Source organism: Struthio camelus, chromosome 3, assembly GCF_040807025.1.
Source record: "Struthio camelus isolate bStrCam1 chromosome 3, bStrCam1.hap1, whole genome shotgun sequence".
Lineage (NCBI taxonomy): Eukaryota > Metazoa > Chordata > Aves > Struthioniformes > Struthionidae > Struthio > Struthio camelus.
The window spans coordinates 142,684,919-142,703,387 of record NC_090944.1 but is presented as its reverse complement, the minus strand read 5'-3'; the positions used below and the strand labels follow the sequence as shown (position 1 = coordinate 142,703,387).

At 40.5% G+C, this 18,469-nt stretch overlaps 1 protein-coding gene across 1 annotated transcript in view; it reads left to right on the top strand.

Moving 5' to 3' along the window:
* PPP3R1 (protein phosphatase 3 regulatory subunit B, alpha) overlaps window positions 1–17,745 on the top strand; it is a 43,767-nt gene extending 26,022 nt beyond the window's left edge. Inside the window, exons 3-6 of the mRNA XM_068940748.1 lie at window positions 9,884–10,060; window positions 12,167–12,226; window positions 13,190–13,374; window positions 15,585–17,745. Of these exons, the coding sequence (XP_068796849.1) occupies window positions 9,884–10,060; window positions 12,167–12,226; window positions 13,190–13,374; window positions 15,585–15,632 (470 nt within the window). The 3' untranslated portion in view covers window positions 15,633–17,745. The remainder of the gene's footprint in view (window positions 1–9,883; window positions 10,061–12,166; window positions 12,227–13,189; window positions 13,375–15,584) is intronic.
* The last annotated feature ends 724 nt before the right edge of the window (window positions 17,746–18,469 follow it).

Genomic DNA, 18,469 nt, shown 5'->3' with positions numbered 1-18,469 from the left:
TATTTCTAGCTACTGCACAGCCTGATTTTGTTGCTGAGCTTGTTTGCCCCCGTTTCTTGCAAAGGAAGAGAGCATTTCCACGCTGTATTCTGTGGTTAAACTGTCTTTTCAAGATACCATTGTATAAATCTGAGGGTTTTCATTATCAGGCTTTTTTGCTCTGGTGGACCTCCTCGCAGGAAGAGAAAGTGGGCTGCTTCTCTCAGCAGGAAAACTTTACATACACTAGGGAAAATGCATGCGGTTATCGTCGATCTCTCTTTTCCTGATTTTCCCCGAGGAGGAATGATTGCCTTGTGCTTAAAGATTCTTCATGCCTGAAAAAACTGAAAGATATAACTTCTGGTACAGAAATGTGTACAGTAGCCCATCTGAGAACAGATTCTTTAAGTAGGTATTGACCTCATTCTTCAAGTGTTACATGTTCCTGCTACTTCCAAGTAGTTGTTGACTGACAGGGCAAAAGTTTTTCAGGGTAAGACCTGACAAACTTTTTATAGATCATTAGATGAGGACTTTGAATGGCCAGGCTTCTGGGAGACCTTGTCAGTTAGCACTAATGTATTTATGCTTTCTGCACTGTGGCATTGGTTCATAAACTCTGCCTGGCACTGCAGTTGCTGCTATTGTGGTATCTCCCTTCTATAAGAAGAATTTTGTCTTAAAGTTGGCAGTTATGAAGAGCAAATTCAGGGTATTAGGCAGAGAATGCACACCATTTAGTCAAGAATATTTCTTTTGCTGTACCCTTCACTCGAGAACAGGAGTTTTTTCACAGATGAATTAGCGTTTTTGGATTCCTGAATACAGAGTGCTTTTTCTGGCAGCTGTGCTGTGTCAGAGAAATTACTGAAAATCTAGTACTGTTTTACACTGTGAATGTTTGATGTCAGTCAAACTACATCCAAGTATCCATGAGAAATTTTTTTCGTCACAAAAAGCTGGGAAGCAAACTATTGTTTTATAGTGTGCTTTTTTTTGTTTTTTAAAAGGATAAGGAGAATAGTATCTAACTTAAGAAATTATAACTGACACATCTGAAGTCATGAAAAGGATTAGGCCAGCTGTGTGTAAGCATATACAAGGCAAGTGGTTGAGTGTGTTCTCAAGGGCGTCATCTTTTTGAAATTTGACCTCCAGGGCTGAAATGGCTGTCTTGGTTGCTTAATCTGAAACATTATATTTGTGAATCGGAGAAGACTGTAGATAGAGGTGGGAGCTTTCGTTGAAGTTCTCTCTCATTTTGAGTTGTCTGCAGTCCCTGCTTAGGTAAAATACGCCCCCCACCCCTTTTTTAGCCTGGAAAAGTGGAAAAATTTAAGATTAATTTCAGAGCACATTTTACTTATAAAAAGGCTTTTTTAAATCCCTTAACAATATCCCTGTTTATAGTAGTATCAGATTTGAAAAATATACGGAAACTAGGCCCTTTTGCAAACTTGCTTTTTTGCTTAGTTGTATCTTTGAGCCAGTATTCTAAGTGTCTGAAAAGTTGAGATTTTAAAGACATGTTTAAACATCTAGATAAACACTTAGATTTCAGAAGTGCTGAGTTCTTTCAGCAAAGCGGTGCTGAAATATACAGTATCCCTAAGACTTGTACACTGTACAGATGCCTGCATAAGTGTTATGCACTCTGCAGCGATGAATGTGTAACACTTCTGAATATGTAAGCAGTTATCCTATTAAAATCTCACTACTGGGCTTTGAAGAGATCTAGACTTTTAAGGCATTCTCTCTTACTTGTGACTTTCACATTAACTAACTACACATGCAGGTGCACTTTTAATATGACTGGAAAAATATTATTAAAAATTTTCTAAAATTGCTTCTTTGAACACGCTGCAGTTCAGAAATCTTTTAATGAAACTTTGAGTTGTTGCTTGGATGCTCTCACAATAGTATCTTAGCATCCGTTATCATGTGAGTAACAGCTAGAAACAAAAAGACATTTTTAAAATGCCATAGATCATTTGCTCTCCACTATTTTGTGCTGGGGAAGAGAGTGGAGTAGTATTCTCTAATATATATCAACTGAAGAGTGTCTAGCTTGAGGATGAAACTACTATGTTAAAACAGAGCTATCGAAGTGTTTGTAAAAGATACATTTTGGGCATGCTGCTTCACGGCAATACGTAGTTCTTGCATTTTAACCTGATGTGTTACTTTTTTAGATGTACATAAATGAGTTTAGAATACCAAGCAGGTATTTTGATTCTGGAATTTTAATGCAGCAGTTGCTTGGCTGGAAGATATTGTTTGTTTGTTTTGTTTTTGTTTTAGAAAAATCTTTGTTGGCACTGCTAGAAAGAACTATGTTGTTACAAGGCAAACGACATTCAGAATGGAATAGGAAGTAAACAAAAGCAAACAAAAGTTCTGTGTGCTTTAAAATACTGAAGCACCTGATGCTTCTACAGGGCTACCAGCAAAACCTCTTCAAGATAATCATTTAACTGCTATTATTTCTAGCCAGTTAGTATCTAGTCTCAGGCATCGGTGCCCAGTTGATGGCATACTTCTTGGACCGCCTAGGGACTGTAGAGCCTTGCTTCAGCTGGTGAACAAAGCACAGAAAAGGCTGAGTTTGAGGTTACAAGAACGCTCACTGCCGCCAGAGCTCAAGGAAGCTCGGACCACTGATGAGTCACAGGCAAAGTCAGCTTCTAATGATGTAAACAAACCTTGATCCTCCTTGTTTTGCTCAGTGATGTTATCACCCAGTTCATACTTTTGTGGACTTGGACCTCCTTGGATTTCCTAGTGTTTTGATCTCTCTCCTAGTCTGCTGAGTTTGTCTTGTAAAATTCTGTCTGCTACTGCCACCATCAGTCCTTCTGGTTCAAATGCCTTTACTCTATCTGAATTATCCTATGACTTGCATTCCAGTATAGCTGCAGGGCTTCCGGATGGGGCCTGGAAGGAGACTTTAGAGAACAAGAAAACAGAATTATTTTGTTCAGCCTCTGATACCCTCATTTAGTTCTCTGTTCTTCAGTGTTAGCTATGTAAAACTTTGAAAGAGTCAGCCTGCTACTAAATACCAAAGAAAAAGCAGTCTGGTAAAACAGAACAGATCAATAATAAATGAGGACTGTGTTATATGCCTATTTGTAGAGGAAATATGAACAACAAAATGAAGTGACTATTTTGAGTGAAGCAGGGATATATTTGGAATTTGCTCTTACACATAAACGTTCATTATCTAAAAACCACGTAGGAGAATTTAGGAAAACCGAAAGCTCAACTCGAGCAGAGAGAATTGTCACAGGTGGTGACTGTGTTGAAAGAAAGACAAGACAAAAACATGCAAAATGAATGTTAGGCTTCTGTTGTAAATGTGTTTATCCTTTATATATGGTGTAATTCTCAATTTTATGAAGAACAAACGATATGAGAACAATCCATTGCAAGGTATAAGCCTCTGCTTTTTAAGTAAGCTTCTTCAACTTCAGCTTGCAGAAAGGATTTGAAAAAAGTATCTAAGATACTTGCAGTGTATTTAAAAAAATCGTTACATTTTTCTGATCTGAAACTGTGGTATGTATGGACAATTGAGTTTATGGAACACTGATCTGCTGATGCTGTTGTTATCCTTATGCTAATTAAGAACAGCAGCTTTTTTGCTCATGAGCTATTTAAAAAAAATTTTCCAATTCCCATAATTACTTTTATTTTTAGTGACTTCATGGTATATCTGTTGCCAGAAACAAAATGAGAGACAAGTTTGGTGATTAGTCAGCTTTTCACACAGCTACTAATTTATTGAATGCTGTTCTTTGGTTTGATCTACACACACACACACACACATGCATATATACAGAATCACAGAATGGTTTAGGTTGGAAGGGACCTCTGGAGATCATCTAGTCCAACCTCCCTGCTCAAGCAGGGTCCTCTAGAGCATGTTTCCCAGGATCACGTCCAGGCAGGTTCTGAATATCTCCAGGGAAGGAGGCTCCACAGCCTCTCTGGGCAACCTGTGCCAGGGCTCTGTCACCCTCACAGTCAAGAAGTTTTTCCTCAGCTTCAGACGGAACTTCCTGTGGTTCAGTTTCTGCCCCTTGCCTCTTGTCCTGTCGCTGGGCACCACGGAGAAGAGCCTGGCCACATCCTCTCGACACCTTCCCTTCAGATACTTGGACACATCGATGAGATCGCCTCTCAGTCTTCTTCTCCAGGCTCAACAGGCCTGGCTCTCGCAGCCTTTCTTCAGAGGAGAGATGCTCCAGTCCCCTCCTCATCTTTGTAGCCCTCCACTGGACTCTCTCCAGTAGTGCCGTGTCTCTCTTGTACTGGGGAGCCCAGAACTGGACACAGTACTCCAGGTGAGGCCTCACCAGGGCTGAGCAGAGGGGCAGGATCACCTCCCTTGACCTGCTGGCAACACTCTTCCTCAGGCACCCCAAGATATCATTGGCCTTCTTGGCCACAAGGCCACATTGCTGCCTCGTGGTTAACTCGTTGTCCACCACGACTCCCAGGTCCTTCTCTCCAGAGCTGCTTTCCAACAGCTCAGCCCCCGCCAGCCTGTACTGCTGCATGGGGTTATTCCTGCCTAGGTGCAGGACCCTGCACTTGCCTTTGTGGAGCTTCAGGAGGCTCCTCTCCGCCCAACTCTCCAGCCTGACCAGGTCCCTCTGAATGGCAGCACAGTCTCCTGGGGTGCCAGCCACTCCCCCCAGTTTAGTATCATCAGCAAGCTTGCTGAGGGTGTGCTCTGCCCCTTCATCCAGGTCATCGAAGACTACACTGAACAAGACTGGAGCCAGGACTGACCCCTGGGGGACACCGCGAGCTACAGGCCTCCAACTAGACTCTGCGCCACTCACCACAACCCTCGGAGCTCGGCCATCCAGCCCGTTCTCAAGCCACCCCGCCGTCCACTCATCCAACCCACACTTCCTGAGCTTACCTAGGAGGATGTGATGGGAGACGGTGTCAAAAGCCTTGCGGAACTCCAGGGAGACAACATCCACTGCTCTGCCCTCAGCTACCCAGCCAGTCATTCCAGCAGAGAAGGCCGTCAGATTGGTCAAGCACGATTTCCCCTTGGGTGAATCCATGCTGACTACTCCTGATCCCCTTCTTGTCCTCCACATGCTTAGAGATGACCTCCAGGAGGAGCTGCTCCATCACCTTTCCAGGGATGGAGGTGAGGCTGACAGGCCTGGAGTTCCCTGGCTCCTCCTTCTTGCCCCTTTTGAAGACTGCCGTGACATTGGCTTTCTTCCAGTCCTCAGGCACCTCTCCTGATCTCCAGGACCTTTCCAAGATGACGGAGAGTGGCCTAGCAATAACATCCCATCAGCTCCCTCAGTACTTGCAATTGCATCCCATCAGGGCCCACGGATTTGTGGATGTCAAGTTTGCACAAGAGATCTCTACCCTGATCCTCCTCCACCAAGGCAGAGTCTTCCTTTCTCCAGACTTCCTCTCTGGTCCCCAGGGTCTGGAATTCCTGAGGGCTGGCCTTAGCAGTGAAGACGGAAGCAAAGGTGGCATTCAGCAACTCTGCCTTCTCTGTATCCTTCGTTACCAGGGCACCCGCCCCGTTCAGCAGCAGTGGGCGCACATTTTCCCTAGTCTTCCTTTTGCTATGGATGTATTTGAAGAAGCCCTTCTTGTTGTCCTTGACATCCCTTGCCAGATTTAATTCCAAAGGGGCCTTAGCCTTCCTCGTCACGTCCCTGCACACTCTGACAGTGTCCCTATATTCCTCCCAAGTGGCCTGTCCCCTTTTCCACGTTCTGTACACTTCCTTCTTCTGTTGGAGTTTTGCCAGGAGTTCCTTGCTCATCCATCTCCTGCCCACTTTGCTGGACTTCATGCTCAGAGCGATGCACTGCTTTTGAGCTTAGAGAAGGCAATACGTGAATATTAACCAGTTCTCCTGGACCCCCCTTCCTTCTAGGGCCCTACCCCATGAGATTCCTCCAAGTAGGTCCCTGAAGAGGCCAAAGTTAGCTCTCCTGAAGTCCAGGGTTGCGATCCTACTTATTGCCCCGCTTCCTCCTTGTAGGCTCCTGAACTCTACCATCTCCTAGTCACTGCAGCCAAGGCTGCCCCCAACCTTCACATCTCCAACCAGACCTTCTTTGTTTGTTAGTACAAGGTCTAGCAGCGCACCTCTCCTTGTTGGCATCTCCACCACCTGTGTCAGAAAATCATCCTCAGTGCTCTGCAGGAAACCTCTTGGACTGTTTGTGTCTAGCTGTGCTCTCTTCCCAGCAGATGTCAGGGTGGCTGAAGTGCCCCATGAGAACCAGGGCCTGTGAGCATGAGGCTACTTTCAGCTGTCTGTAGAAGGCCTCATCGACTTCCTCTTCCTGATCAGGTGGCCTGCAGTAAACCCCCACAACAGTGTTGCCCATTTTAGCCTGCCCTTTCATCCTTACCCATAAGCTCTCAACTTGCTCCTCATCCACCCCTAGGCAGAGCTCCATACATTCTATTTGCTCCCTCATATAAAGGGCAACTCCACCACCTCGCCTTCCTGGCCTGTCTTTCCTAAAAAGCACGCAGCCATCCGTGACAGCATTCCAGTCATGTGAGCTATCCCACCATGTCTCTGGAACTGCAATGAGATCATGGCCCTGCGACCGCACACAGATCTCTAACTCTTCCTGCTTATTCCCCATGCTGCGTGCGTTGGTGTACAGGCATTTCAGAGAGCCAATCGAGCATGTAAGCTTCCCAGGAGAGGTGCAAGAGGATCCTCCATAGCCATATTCCATGCCGTCTTCCCCTGGCTGCATGCACCCGCTGGAGGCAGCCTGACTCATGTGGTGTTTTATTAAGCACCCTGTCACTATACCATTTCCCTTCCCCCATCTTGCCTAGTTTAAAGCCCTCCTTACCAGGCTGGCCAATCTGTTGGGAAAGATGCGCATGCCACACTTGGTAAGGTGGATCCCATCGCTCCCCATCAGCTGTTGATCTTCAAACAGGGTCCCATGGTCATAGAAACCAAAGCCCCGCTGCCAACATCAGCGGCGCAGCCAGTTGTTAACTTGGAGAACTTGTCTACTCCTCCTCCCGTCCTTTCCCCTCACAGGCGAGATTGAGGAGAAAACAACCTGGGCTCCCAGACCCTTCACCACCATCCCCAGAGCTCTGAAGTCCCATTTGATGATTTCCAATTAACCTTTTGTGTTGTTAGTGCCCACATGGAAGAGCAGCAGAGGGTAGTAGTCTGATGCATGGACAAGCCTTGACAGTCTTTCCGTGACATCTCTTAGTGGAGCCCCTGGCAGGCAGCAAACCTCTCTGGACAAGAGGTCAGGTCGGCAGATAGGTGCCTCTGTCCCCTGCAGCAGGGAGTCACCCACAACAATCACTCGCCGCTTCTTCCGGGTGTTCCTGCATGGCACAGGGTCTGCCAGGCCAGTTGCCTCCCTCGGAGCCGTGCCCTGCTCCTCCTCGGCTTGGAGGGTGCTAAACTTGTTCCTCAAAGGCAAGTCTTGAGAAGGAGCAAGAGCCTTTCTCTTTCTATGAGAGGTCACCAGCTTCCAGCCTTCTTCAATAGTGTTATGATGGACTGTTGCACACGGTACAGAGCCCTCTGACAACTCTGCTGCAGTGGGGGGTGGGGACTCCTGGAGCTGCACAGTCTCTGAGGATACCCTGTCAATCTCCTGCTCATCTTCTCAGATGCTACACAGCCTACTAACTTCCTCCTGTAACTCCTTTATCTGGCGATACGACTGATCAGCCACAGCACACCTCGTGCAGGAGAGCTGAGTATGAGCCCAGGCCTCATGGAGAGGCCCCAGGCACTCCCTGCAGCCTGACACCTGTAGAGCTGCATCTGCTGTCTGAGGGTCCGTCTGGGTTGAAGCCTCAGACACAGCTGATGCAGCACCTCCAACAGCCATTGGGGACTGTGCTCTGCGATGTGGTCATGACCATGCCTGGGGAAGGACACACCCCTATGGAAAATGGAGGTGTCTTCTTTGCCTTCTGGCACCCTTCTGCGCAAACTGCTGTGTCTGTTTGCTGCGCTCTAGGCCTGGCTCTTATATAGGCCTCTGCCTAGCAGTGACTCACAAGGGTGCTTGACCCACCCAATCAGGAGCCACCTGAATCAAAAGCCCCAACTCCCTCTGACCAGGACAACCCAGAGAGCTCGTTAGCAGCAGCCCTACCTAGCTAGAACTTCCCAGGAGAAGTGAAGTCAAGGCCCCCTGCAGGAGTCCTTGCCTAGCTCTCCCTTCCTGCTAGCAGCAAGCACCGTCTAGTTCCTTGGGGGTCCCCAGAAAGCTTCCACAATTTCCAACAAGGCCCACCAAAGGCCTAGGCAGAGCCCAGACACTGCTGTGCAAACTGCTGTGTCTGTTTGCTGCCCCTGTTTGTTTAGGATTTAGGGGAAAAATGAAAACCAAGGAATTTGTCAGAGGCAAGCGTTGTTGAGTATCTTTTGATGTACTGAGAGAGGAAGCATTTTGCACCGTTGGACGTCATAAGCAACTTCTGTGTTTCTGGGCTTCGCTCTCTCCCGTTAGTTCTGAAGTATTGCAGTTGTGCATCTCTCTGGATTTGTGGCTGGTTGATTTGTAGACATGGATAGCAGGAAATTTAAGTGGAAGTTTGTTACTGCTTTGACAGAAGATCAAGCCTCTGAATCTGCTTCAATCTGCAAGCATAACGCTCTGCATGTTGGCTGATCTTAAATGTTGGAAAGACTAAGTGCTATTTGTTGTTGTGCTGCACTTTATCTTTGTAAGATGTGTATAAAGATGGATCAAGTGGTGTGTATTTGCACTGTAGAAGTAAAACAATTTCATTTACAATTGGAGCAAGCAGACTGAATGGAGCTGTGAAATTCTTCAGAAAATGCTCATGTTGGGTTAGGAAGGAAATTTGCATGGGAAGTTTGAAAGCTTCACGTTCACACGTAAGATATTTGCTGGGGTTTACTATACGCTGGACCCTCAGTAGTATTTCCGAAGAACCTCAGTTCCTCTTTCATACCCAAACGTGGTGAGTAATTTGTAAACTAACTTTGGTCTCTTAAATGAAGCTGCAGATGGAAAATGTCTAGGTTGTTAGGGAGAGAATTTTTCAAGCTCTTCAGCGTGGATAGGGTTTGAGAGTCTATTCCTGGCAAAATCAGAGATGTAAAGTAAGGTGTTAGTTACATGTTATAGGTGAGACTTGCTTTAAATTTGAAGAGAACAGGTGAAGTAATATTGCTGCAGAAAGAACCTGAACCCATTTTAATTTCTGGGACAAAAAATAGGTGGACAGAGGTTGTGGCTACATGTTTGTCTAGATTTTCTGTTTGAGATGGAGAAAAATTTTGCCTTGGATTTGTCTGGGTGATGTTTTTGAGTAGGTGAGTGGTAGCTTGTTAGCAGTGGGACTGTGTCAGTATGCTTGCTTTGGCAGGTATGCCAGGGTTTCTGTTGTATTTCGTATGATGAAGAAGCTCTACTTTTGTATAATTGTTTATTAATAGAATTGTCTTTCTGACATATTATGTTATTTTACTGTAAACTTAATACTATATCCTTGTAAGAAACACTCGGTCTCTTTTTTGTTCATACCTGGTATTTGTAAAGAGCTGTGTGACTAAGAACTAGCTAAGCATTATCAATCCTTTAAAATGTTATGTCAGCAGACATATTCAGTGAGTCACAAGGCTAACTGTATTATGGCTGGTGCAGGGAGGAAAAAGGGTAAGTTTTATTTAAATAATAAAAAGGCTTGTGTATGTCTTCAGAGTTTGTTGTCATTTATAACCCTTTCATGAAAAAGTATACTGGCTATGATGATGTAGTAGAAATATTAGTATGAAAGCAGTGGGGAAACATGTTTTGTTTAACTAGCAAGGAATTTGCTGAAGTCTTTCTGAGAAAAGGTTTTTGTTTTTCCTTTTCAGTTGATGCTGATGAGATTAAACGGCTAGGAAAGAGATTTAAAAAGCTTGATTTGGACAACTCTGGTTCTTTGAGTGTGGAAGAGTTCATGTCTTTACCCGAGTTGCAACAGAACCCATTAGTTCAGCGAGTAATAGATATATTTGACACAGATGGAAATGGAGAAGTAGACTTCAAAGGTAAGCTGCTGTGCTTTCTGATAGCATCATTTTATCAGAATTCCTAGTGTCTTGAAATTGAGGTTTTGCTGCAATTGAGAAAGGAAGTGGGAAGAACACTTGTTAATAAAAGTAAGGTATTAATTTCAAGTAAAACTGAATGCTAGTAAAATTATTCCTTTTGGCAAGTTTCTCTCACGCATTAGGGCAACACAGTCTTGCATGAAATGCTTAAAAGAGCAAAGTGTTCAGTAACGTGCTTTCCAGGTCATATTGGTTTATGACCATCTGTTAAGTATCTCTTAAAGTATACAAATGCAGACTTTTAATTGTGGTGCTATCTGGAGCGTGTTCTTGGACTAAAAAGACTATGAAAAAGTGGGGTAGATTGTAAGCTGTTGTGTCTTTAAGTTGTGCTTGTCCAAATGTTATTATGAGATATCTATCTTTTGAAGTATTTTGAAAATTGTTTTCTAAATTGTGAAAGCAATGTAAATTTTGTGTTGCCATCTCCTTTTCAGGAGCCCCTGTTTGGTTGTGTGCTTCTTTGTTTTATTTTGTTTTTAAATGGCTTTAGGTAGACAGGGGTAAAAGTGAAAATTTTGACTTGAGTCTAAAGTTTTGGAGGAATGTATTTCAAATATTCTTCATTATTAAAAGGACCATCAGGTCAAATATCTTAATTATTAGTCTATTAAAGTTCCTGACCCTTTGAAGTGATGCTTTCTGTAATTTCTGTTCGAGTTAATGCAGATATCTCTTATTGGTCACAGCTAGAAAAGGCGATTCCAATTTTTTTTTTTTAAATAGGAAAAAATTTTGAAGTTAACTTATATTGATAGGCTGATTTTTAAATAAAATGTTAATAAACATACAAAAGCTACTGATGGCACAGTGTGTGTGTGTGTGGTGTTTTTTTTATTTATTTTATTTCTGCAAAGCTCCTTTTAAACCTCTGAATAGGGGAAAAATATTTCAAGACTTTTTCTTGGTATTGGTTTCTGAAGCTCTGTAAATGTGTATAGCTGTTCACAATCCACTTGCAGAAACAATGCAATGAGGAAAGATGCTACATCATATATGATATTGAGCTGTAATTAGCATAGTTATAAAGAGCTGTTCCTCTTGGGTGGGAACAGGACGCTGCCAGAATTAGTTTTGTATCACAAAGTGATGTTGCCACAGTGAGTGGCCGTGAGTTTTAATGTATCATCTTACCAAATTTGGTTCACTTAAGTTTTCGATCTCTATCTCAGAGGGCAGGCTAGAGGAAAAGAAAAATTACCAGTGTGAGGAAACTTGCATTGTTTTGATGAAAGACCTAAATTTTTGAGATTAATATCCCATAAACATAATTGGGGGGGGGGCAAAAGCAAATTATAGGCAGACGTTTTGTCGATAAATCACATAGGAATTGCTGACTTAATTTCACAAGGCTTACTGAAAATGCAGTAAGTGTTTCTGTGTAATGCTATATTGTTATATCTTTATTCATTTTCCATACTATAGTTTCAGCTTGTAGTTTTGCACTGTTGTCACTTTCATTATTGAAAGCTCTAGAAAGTCTAGTTATGGCATCTTGTGCACCCACATTATATCTGAGGGTTTTGCCTTTTTTCAGGTCTACTCTAGAGTTGGTTCCTTGGATAATGACTTTGTTGTTAAGTGACATAAACTTTCTTTTTACCCTGCTTTTTATATGAAGATATCTTCTTATGCATTTTTTTCAGTAGAACAGTTTTCAGCCTGATATAATTCTTGCCTTAGGTGGAGAAATTAATGTTGAGATGAGCTCTACAATTATTATTATTATTATTCCCACTGGAATAGCTTTAGTAGAGATGTAGATGCAGTTTCATGTAAATAATCTTATGAAAGTCCAGTTTTGAATTACTTGAATAGTGATATGTACAAGTCTGTTCAGTGAGCATAATATTGGGTTTGAAGTACTTTCCACTAAAAAAACAAAATATGTGGATACTTAGGTGTCACAAGGTAAGCCACATTTTAAAGACTTCATGGTAATTCAGAGTCTTCCTACCATTTCTAGAAGATTTGAGCATTGTTTTTTGTGTTTATTAAGAAATACACTGCTATTTTAATGTTTTTCTCTTCTGTGTTATTTAGAATTTATAGAAGGGGTCTCCCAGTTCAGTGTCAAAGGTGATAAGGAACAGAAGTTAAGGTGTAAGTATTTTGATTTTCCTTTAAAAAAAAAAAAAACTTTTCTGACTCTTCAAAAATTTTTTTTGTTAATTAATATTAAAGAATATGGATTTACTGATTTTTCAGAAAGCAGGAAATCACAAAGATAGACCCTTGAAGCTCTTGAAAAGGTTTTCATTTGTGTGAAGAATTTGCCAGTGCTTCTTTCTGCAGGGAAGGTTTGAGGATATTGCCTTTTCAGTATCTTCAGCTGCTTTCCCACTGAAAAAAGTAAATAATATTCACTTGAAGGAGGTTTAGTTCACCGAATTGTTTTTTGGGTGTGATGTGTTTTGCTAATACAGTAGAAAATCGCTGAGTTCTTCTTGGAGGACTGTATCTCAAGAATACAGCATAACCCAGGCGTTTGGGCTGGGGAAGGAATAGTCAGCCATAGATGGAGCTTGTAATACCTACGACACATAGGTTGGGAAGGAAATCTGCTATAGTGAATGTTTAAAAAATAAAAATAAAAATAAAATCCAGCTTTACTATCACTTTGCTTGCAGTGAAGTAACTAGCTGGAATTTTGATTTATTTGTTCTGTGGAAGGTTGTGATTTTCTTCTGCTAGCAAATGAACTGCTACCAAGGTGCTTTATTTCTGATGGTGAAGATTTTTCCAGTTTAGTGCTCGTAGAACTATTTTATAGCTGGCTCTAAAGCCATAATCCCAGGTGATGTTTTAAAGGTTTTTTCCCTTCTAAATCCTGTAGTAGCATTATTCATTGTGTTGTTTCTGTTTTTTCTTGTTTTTCAGAATGAAACTAAAAATATAATCATGTTTTTAATATGTTAAAAACAAACTTCATTGTTAAATATAGTACTACTTCTCAGTTGTGCAGACTGATGTAATTAATGTGTTTTGCAATAGTATAGTGAGCATTACTCTGTCCTGGCCACGTTTGTTACTGAAAGGGTTATTTTGTGTATTTTCCTTCTGTAGTTGCTTTTCGCATTTATGATATGGACAAAGACGGTTATATCTCAAATGGGGAGCTCTTCCAGGTGCTGAAGATGATGGTTGGGAACAATCTCAAAGACACTCAGTTACAGCAAATTGTAGATAAAACCATAATTAATGCAGATAAGGATGGTGATGGAAGAATATCTTTTGAAGAATTCTGTGCTGTAAGTAATTTCTAAAGACAGTTTAGATAATTTGAAATATAAATGAAGAGAAAAGGTAAACATTTTGAAGAGTGAGGTTATAAAAACTATTCTTTTACAATCTGGTGACAAGGTGTGTCTGACAGTTATATATAGCATTGTTGTCTCATGGCTTACAAGTGTGGCAACAGAGCTTACGAGGTTTGAGTAAGTCATGAGTCAGTTCATTCAGGATGCAGATTTTTCCATTGACTGTGACGTGCCTGAAGAAGAGTGTTTTTTCATTCAGAGCACTTTTTCAGAAGAATTTGTGTAGTGTTTTGACATGCAAAAATAAAGAGGGGACTGGTTTTCCATTTAGTTTATGACCAAAGATGCTAGGTTGACATGAAGATATGTTGGATTTCAGTCTTAATGCTAGTAGAGAATACTAGGTTTAAACATAACTTTTGCGTGACTGATTTGTTGTAGGAGGATGATTTTCCTTGTTTTCAACGGTTAAAGTATTTTTCAGTTATGTTATTAATGTCTTTAGGTGCTTAATTGAATACACTGAGTGAAAAAGCAAAGAATAGCGGGCAGGCGAAGTCTGAAGTAGAAAAAAGCTTCAAGACATTTGAAAACTGTGAAAACAGAATACTTTGTAACAAAGCTTTTAAAGTCCCCATGGGAAATGGTAGCTGGAGAGGAGAGGTATATTCCGCAAAGGTTAACTTTAGCCTAGCTAGGTTAATCTCTCAATCTCTAAACTAGATGTCTGCTCCAAATCACCCTTTCGAAAGGTTTATCTTTCCACTGTATGGAGAGAGCCTAGGGAGATTATCACCCTCTGCAGAACGCTGGCATTTTACAAGGGCTAGGGTAGGGAGGTTTGCTGACTAAATGGATACTAACCCCTCGGGTGCTGATATTGGGAAAGGACAAACAGTTTAAAGACACATTTTCAACCTCTTGAATAGGGTTGATTGTAGCATTTAAGACTTGGAATGGTTGATTTTGATCCATGTGTGTTGGTTTAATCAGAATTGACAGTAAGCTTTAAATCCTTTGTCTTTTTTTAAAAATACAAATGATGCATTGAAACTCATATTTGAAAATCACAATAATGAACATTTACACTACTCATTTAAAACTGATGTGTATTGATTTACATATAGCTGAATAGGACCAACTGAGACAACATATGCCCTCAAGTACTGCATTTGTTTCCTACTGTTTGAAATTTACAACTTCACTTCAAGCAAAGAGTTTCATTATCTGCATAGTTATACAGATAGTTATCTGCATGAAAAAGGGTATTTGCAAAGAACAAAAAAGTTTCTCCCTAACCATAGCAGCCTGCAAACACACCTAGATGAGTGAGATATTTATTTCACAGAATTATTCTTTTCATTTCTGTGCCGGGGTCTCTCCTTTTAGCCATCCGATGAATATAATTTTGCCCTTTCTCTTTTCTTCTGTCTTTGGAGTTCTGTCCAGACTGTCTTGTGGTAGTGTTCCCCCCACCTTCCATTTTCTTACTTCAAAGTATGTGTGTGTGTGTGTGTGTGTGTGTGTGGGGCAGGAGGGGTGTCTTTGGACTTCTTTTTAGTTCTAATTTTTCTTGCAGCAAAGCACCTTCTACTTCTACTTCCTCTTCTTCCCTTACTTGCCTTTTACCTCCTCTTGCATTTTGTGCAGTCTATACAAAAATTTTTTTTTCCCCACTGTATTTGGCTGCCCCAGTTGGCCTTTGAATATTTTGTTTCCACATTATAAAAAAACTCCTCCAACTTTGCACCTTTCTTTTTCCTTTCTGTACACATGAATCATACTTTTGAACACTGGTAATTCTTTTATTGGGTGCATACACTTGTCAGAAATACTACTGCTTTTCCTACAGCTCCTTCTTTCTCTTGTAAAGATGCACAGTTTCATAGGAAGTTTTAAAAAAAAATAGTATTTTGGTTAACCTGTGCAAACACAATCCATGGTCAGAGGCAGGGAAGGAGGTTAAAATGGTGGAATTTACACTGGTCTTTCCAGGTTCTCAGTATGTAAATTGTACTAATAGGTACAATTAGGTAATACTTAATTCACATAAGACAGTACTTGCAATATCTAAATTAGGTTAGGCCAGAAATTAAATTTAATTATGATTGACCTAAATGCATCTTCTGAATAAAGTATATTCTTTGTGTATTGTTATCTTTTGATTCTCATCTCTGTGTTATCATATATTTTTCTCCCAGGTTGTAGGAGGCCTAGATATCCACAAAAAGATGGTGGTAGATGTGTGACTCTGTAGGGCACCACCCAACACTTTTGCTTTCTTCTCCATCTCTGAAGATCTGCTCAAGATGTCCAGCAATGCTCTCTGTGTATTTAAATGGAAGTATTTTTCTCTGTGAAGCCACATTTTTCCAACATGAGCCTCATGAAGCCAACTAAGTGTTATTGAACTTTTATTCTCTCAATAACTCAGTGTAGCACTTTAAAGTCTGAAGGACAGCAAAGATGGAAAGAGCATATCAGTGTGGTGGAGAAAGGGAAGGGGTTGGCTTTTTAATTTATTTTTCTTCATCTTTTATAACAAGGAAATATCTATATATATATATGTGTGTGTGTATTTATATATAGATATATATGTAGCTTTCTATATGTAGTAGCTAGATGGGCTTTAATTTAATATACTTGATTCAGAAACAGAACTAGAGTACAAAGTGCCAAGCAGAATATTAACAGTTCAATATATGGATATACATCCTTACTTTTATTTCACACAGTTTATATATATAGTAGAAGAATGTAAAATTTTAACTGGGTGTTAGGTATACTCTTTTCCTTTTCCTGTGACTGTTCAGATGTTTCTATATATTGACTGGCTGACAAAGCATTGCTTCTTAATTTACCTTAATTACATTTTTTTTTTTTTTTGTAACACAGGAGACTAAGTTTATTTATACCTGTTAATATATTACCAGGGACTGTGTCTCTTTGCTAAATAACTTAGTACAGTTCTACTTAATATGAGAATATAGTTTAATGCTACTGCCAAGAATTAGCACTTGTGTGCATATAGTAACTGCAGAGTGCTTCTGTGGCCACTAAGTTTTGTCACCTAGTAACTAGGAGCAGTTACAGCTATCACAAAGTAAATGGAAACCTGCTATTCTGGATTAATTTTAGATACAGCTGCTGCTCAAGATATTAGATGCATTCATGATTTTCTCTTGTACTTAGTTTAATGAAATTAGGATTAACATAACTGCAGGATTCCCATTTACTTATTTTATATAGTACTTAGATTATAAAATTATCTTGCCACTAAATTCTGTTGTTTCAACCATGATAGTTCCCCTCTACATTTAAAGAATACTACAAGTAGCATAAATAACTGGTAATATTTTATATATATGTATATAAGATTCATACAGGGGGAAAATCTTGTTAACCTATGCCATAGACGAGGAAAACTTCACACTATCTAAATTTATACCTCTTACAGTTCTCCAGTCCTTTGCCTGGAGAATTTTTTTCTTTTCTAGATTTGTCCATATCATAATTTGTAAAGGATAGTAACTTGATATATTTGTGTGACATAAAAGTAGCGAGCCATGTTTTATGACTTTATATCATCCCTTCCCTTTTCTGCAAAGGTACTATTGGCTGGAAGAAAAACATTTGCTAGATTTTTTTAGGATAGTACATCTTTCCTGTATAGTAGTTTTTCTATTTAAAAAAAAAAAAAAGTTTTATAATCAGCAGTGGAAAGTGCAGGTTGTCTGAACCTACTTCAATCGAGCACCTGTCTACCATAGCTGTTCCTTCAACTGAGTGCTGCACATCATGGGCTCTTGTCTGTGAGAGAGAAATCCAGGTGCTTGGTGTCCTTGCATGACATGAAGTTTTGCATGTAGATCGATTTGAAATGTTCCTCTTGTTTACATAATTTGCATAATTTAAAAAGATAATGTTGCCAAACTTTGGTAAATGCTAATGTTCAAAACAAAAATCTCCACTACATGTAACTTTCTTCCTCTGGATCAGTACGTGGCTTATCCCAGCCAGTGGCTGTATCTGTTCCAGTGTCAACTGCCATGTGCTCTGCTTCAAGGGGGAACTAGTCTTTTGTGAATTTTTTGTACATAAGTATTTGTTACAAACATTTTAGCAAATGCTTTCAATTTCTCTTACTTGCTTGTGCATATCTTGGCTGGCGTTATAGAAAATAGTGCTAATGTTATTTCCTTAAGGGGGTTGAAAGGGGAGGGATGAGGTTTTTTTAGTTTGTGTGGGGAAAAATGATTTATGTTGGATGTTTAGTTTTTCCTCTGCATGCTGCATCATATGTTGTGGGAACTACGAGAACCTTCATACTATATGAATATAAAATAAAATAGTTGAACCTTGGCTGGAGGTCTGCTTACCTAGATGTTTCATTTTAAACTTAAGGCAGCTCTACATCCTGGTCTAAGGAAAGTTTGCTGTTCATAGTTTCTTATTCCATCTTTAAGTTCTAAAGACTTATTTAGACTGTCTGCTGAACACTTCCAGGCTTCATTTTTGTGTTTCAAGACCCCATCTTTATTTTTTTCTTGAAGGCACATTTGATTCTCTATTTGTTAAGCTTTCAATTTGGACAAAACCTTCTTTATACCCTATTAAATTCAGAAGGATTGTGGTACTTGGCAAGTTGTGGTTTTTTTTTTTTTTTTAAACCAAAAAAACCCAACCCCTAACTTAGGTGGAGAATGAAAGGCAGCTTCTTTGCAGGTGAAAACAATCCTGGCAGAAAGGTTTCCTTCTACAAAAGAAGCCTGGGAGCCATTTGCTTTTGTTCTTTGAAGGACCCATGAAGTAACTGAGGCAATACAGAGTTTTTTTGGCCTTCTGAGTGCTGCCCTCTCCCCTTCTGCTGCAGTTTTTGGTCAGTATATACCTCCTTTCAGGAAGATTAGCTCACTTTCACACACCCTTGCCTTAGTTTCCCCCTTTACAATCTTTCAAGCTAATGGAGATTATGATGTAACGTCAGATTTTTGTTCTTTGGTTGCTTAATGGTTGCTTTAACTTGAGCTGCTTTAAAGTGGAAGCTTTCTTGTCCACCTAGGTTGGACTTTTGAGACCTGTGTAT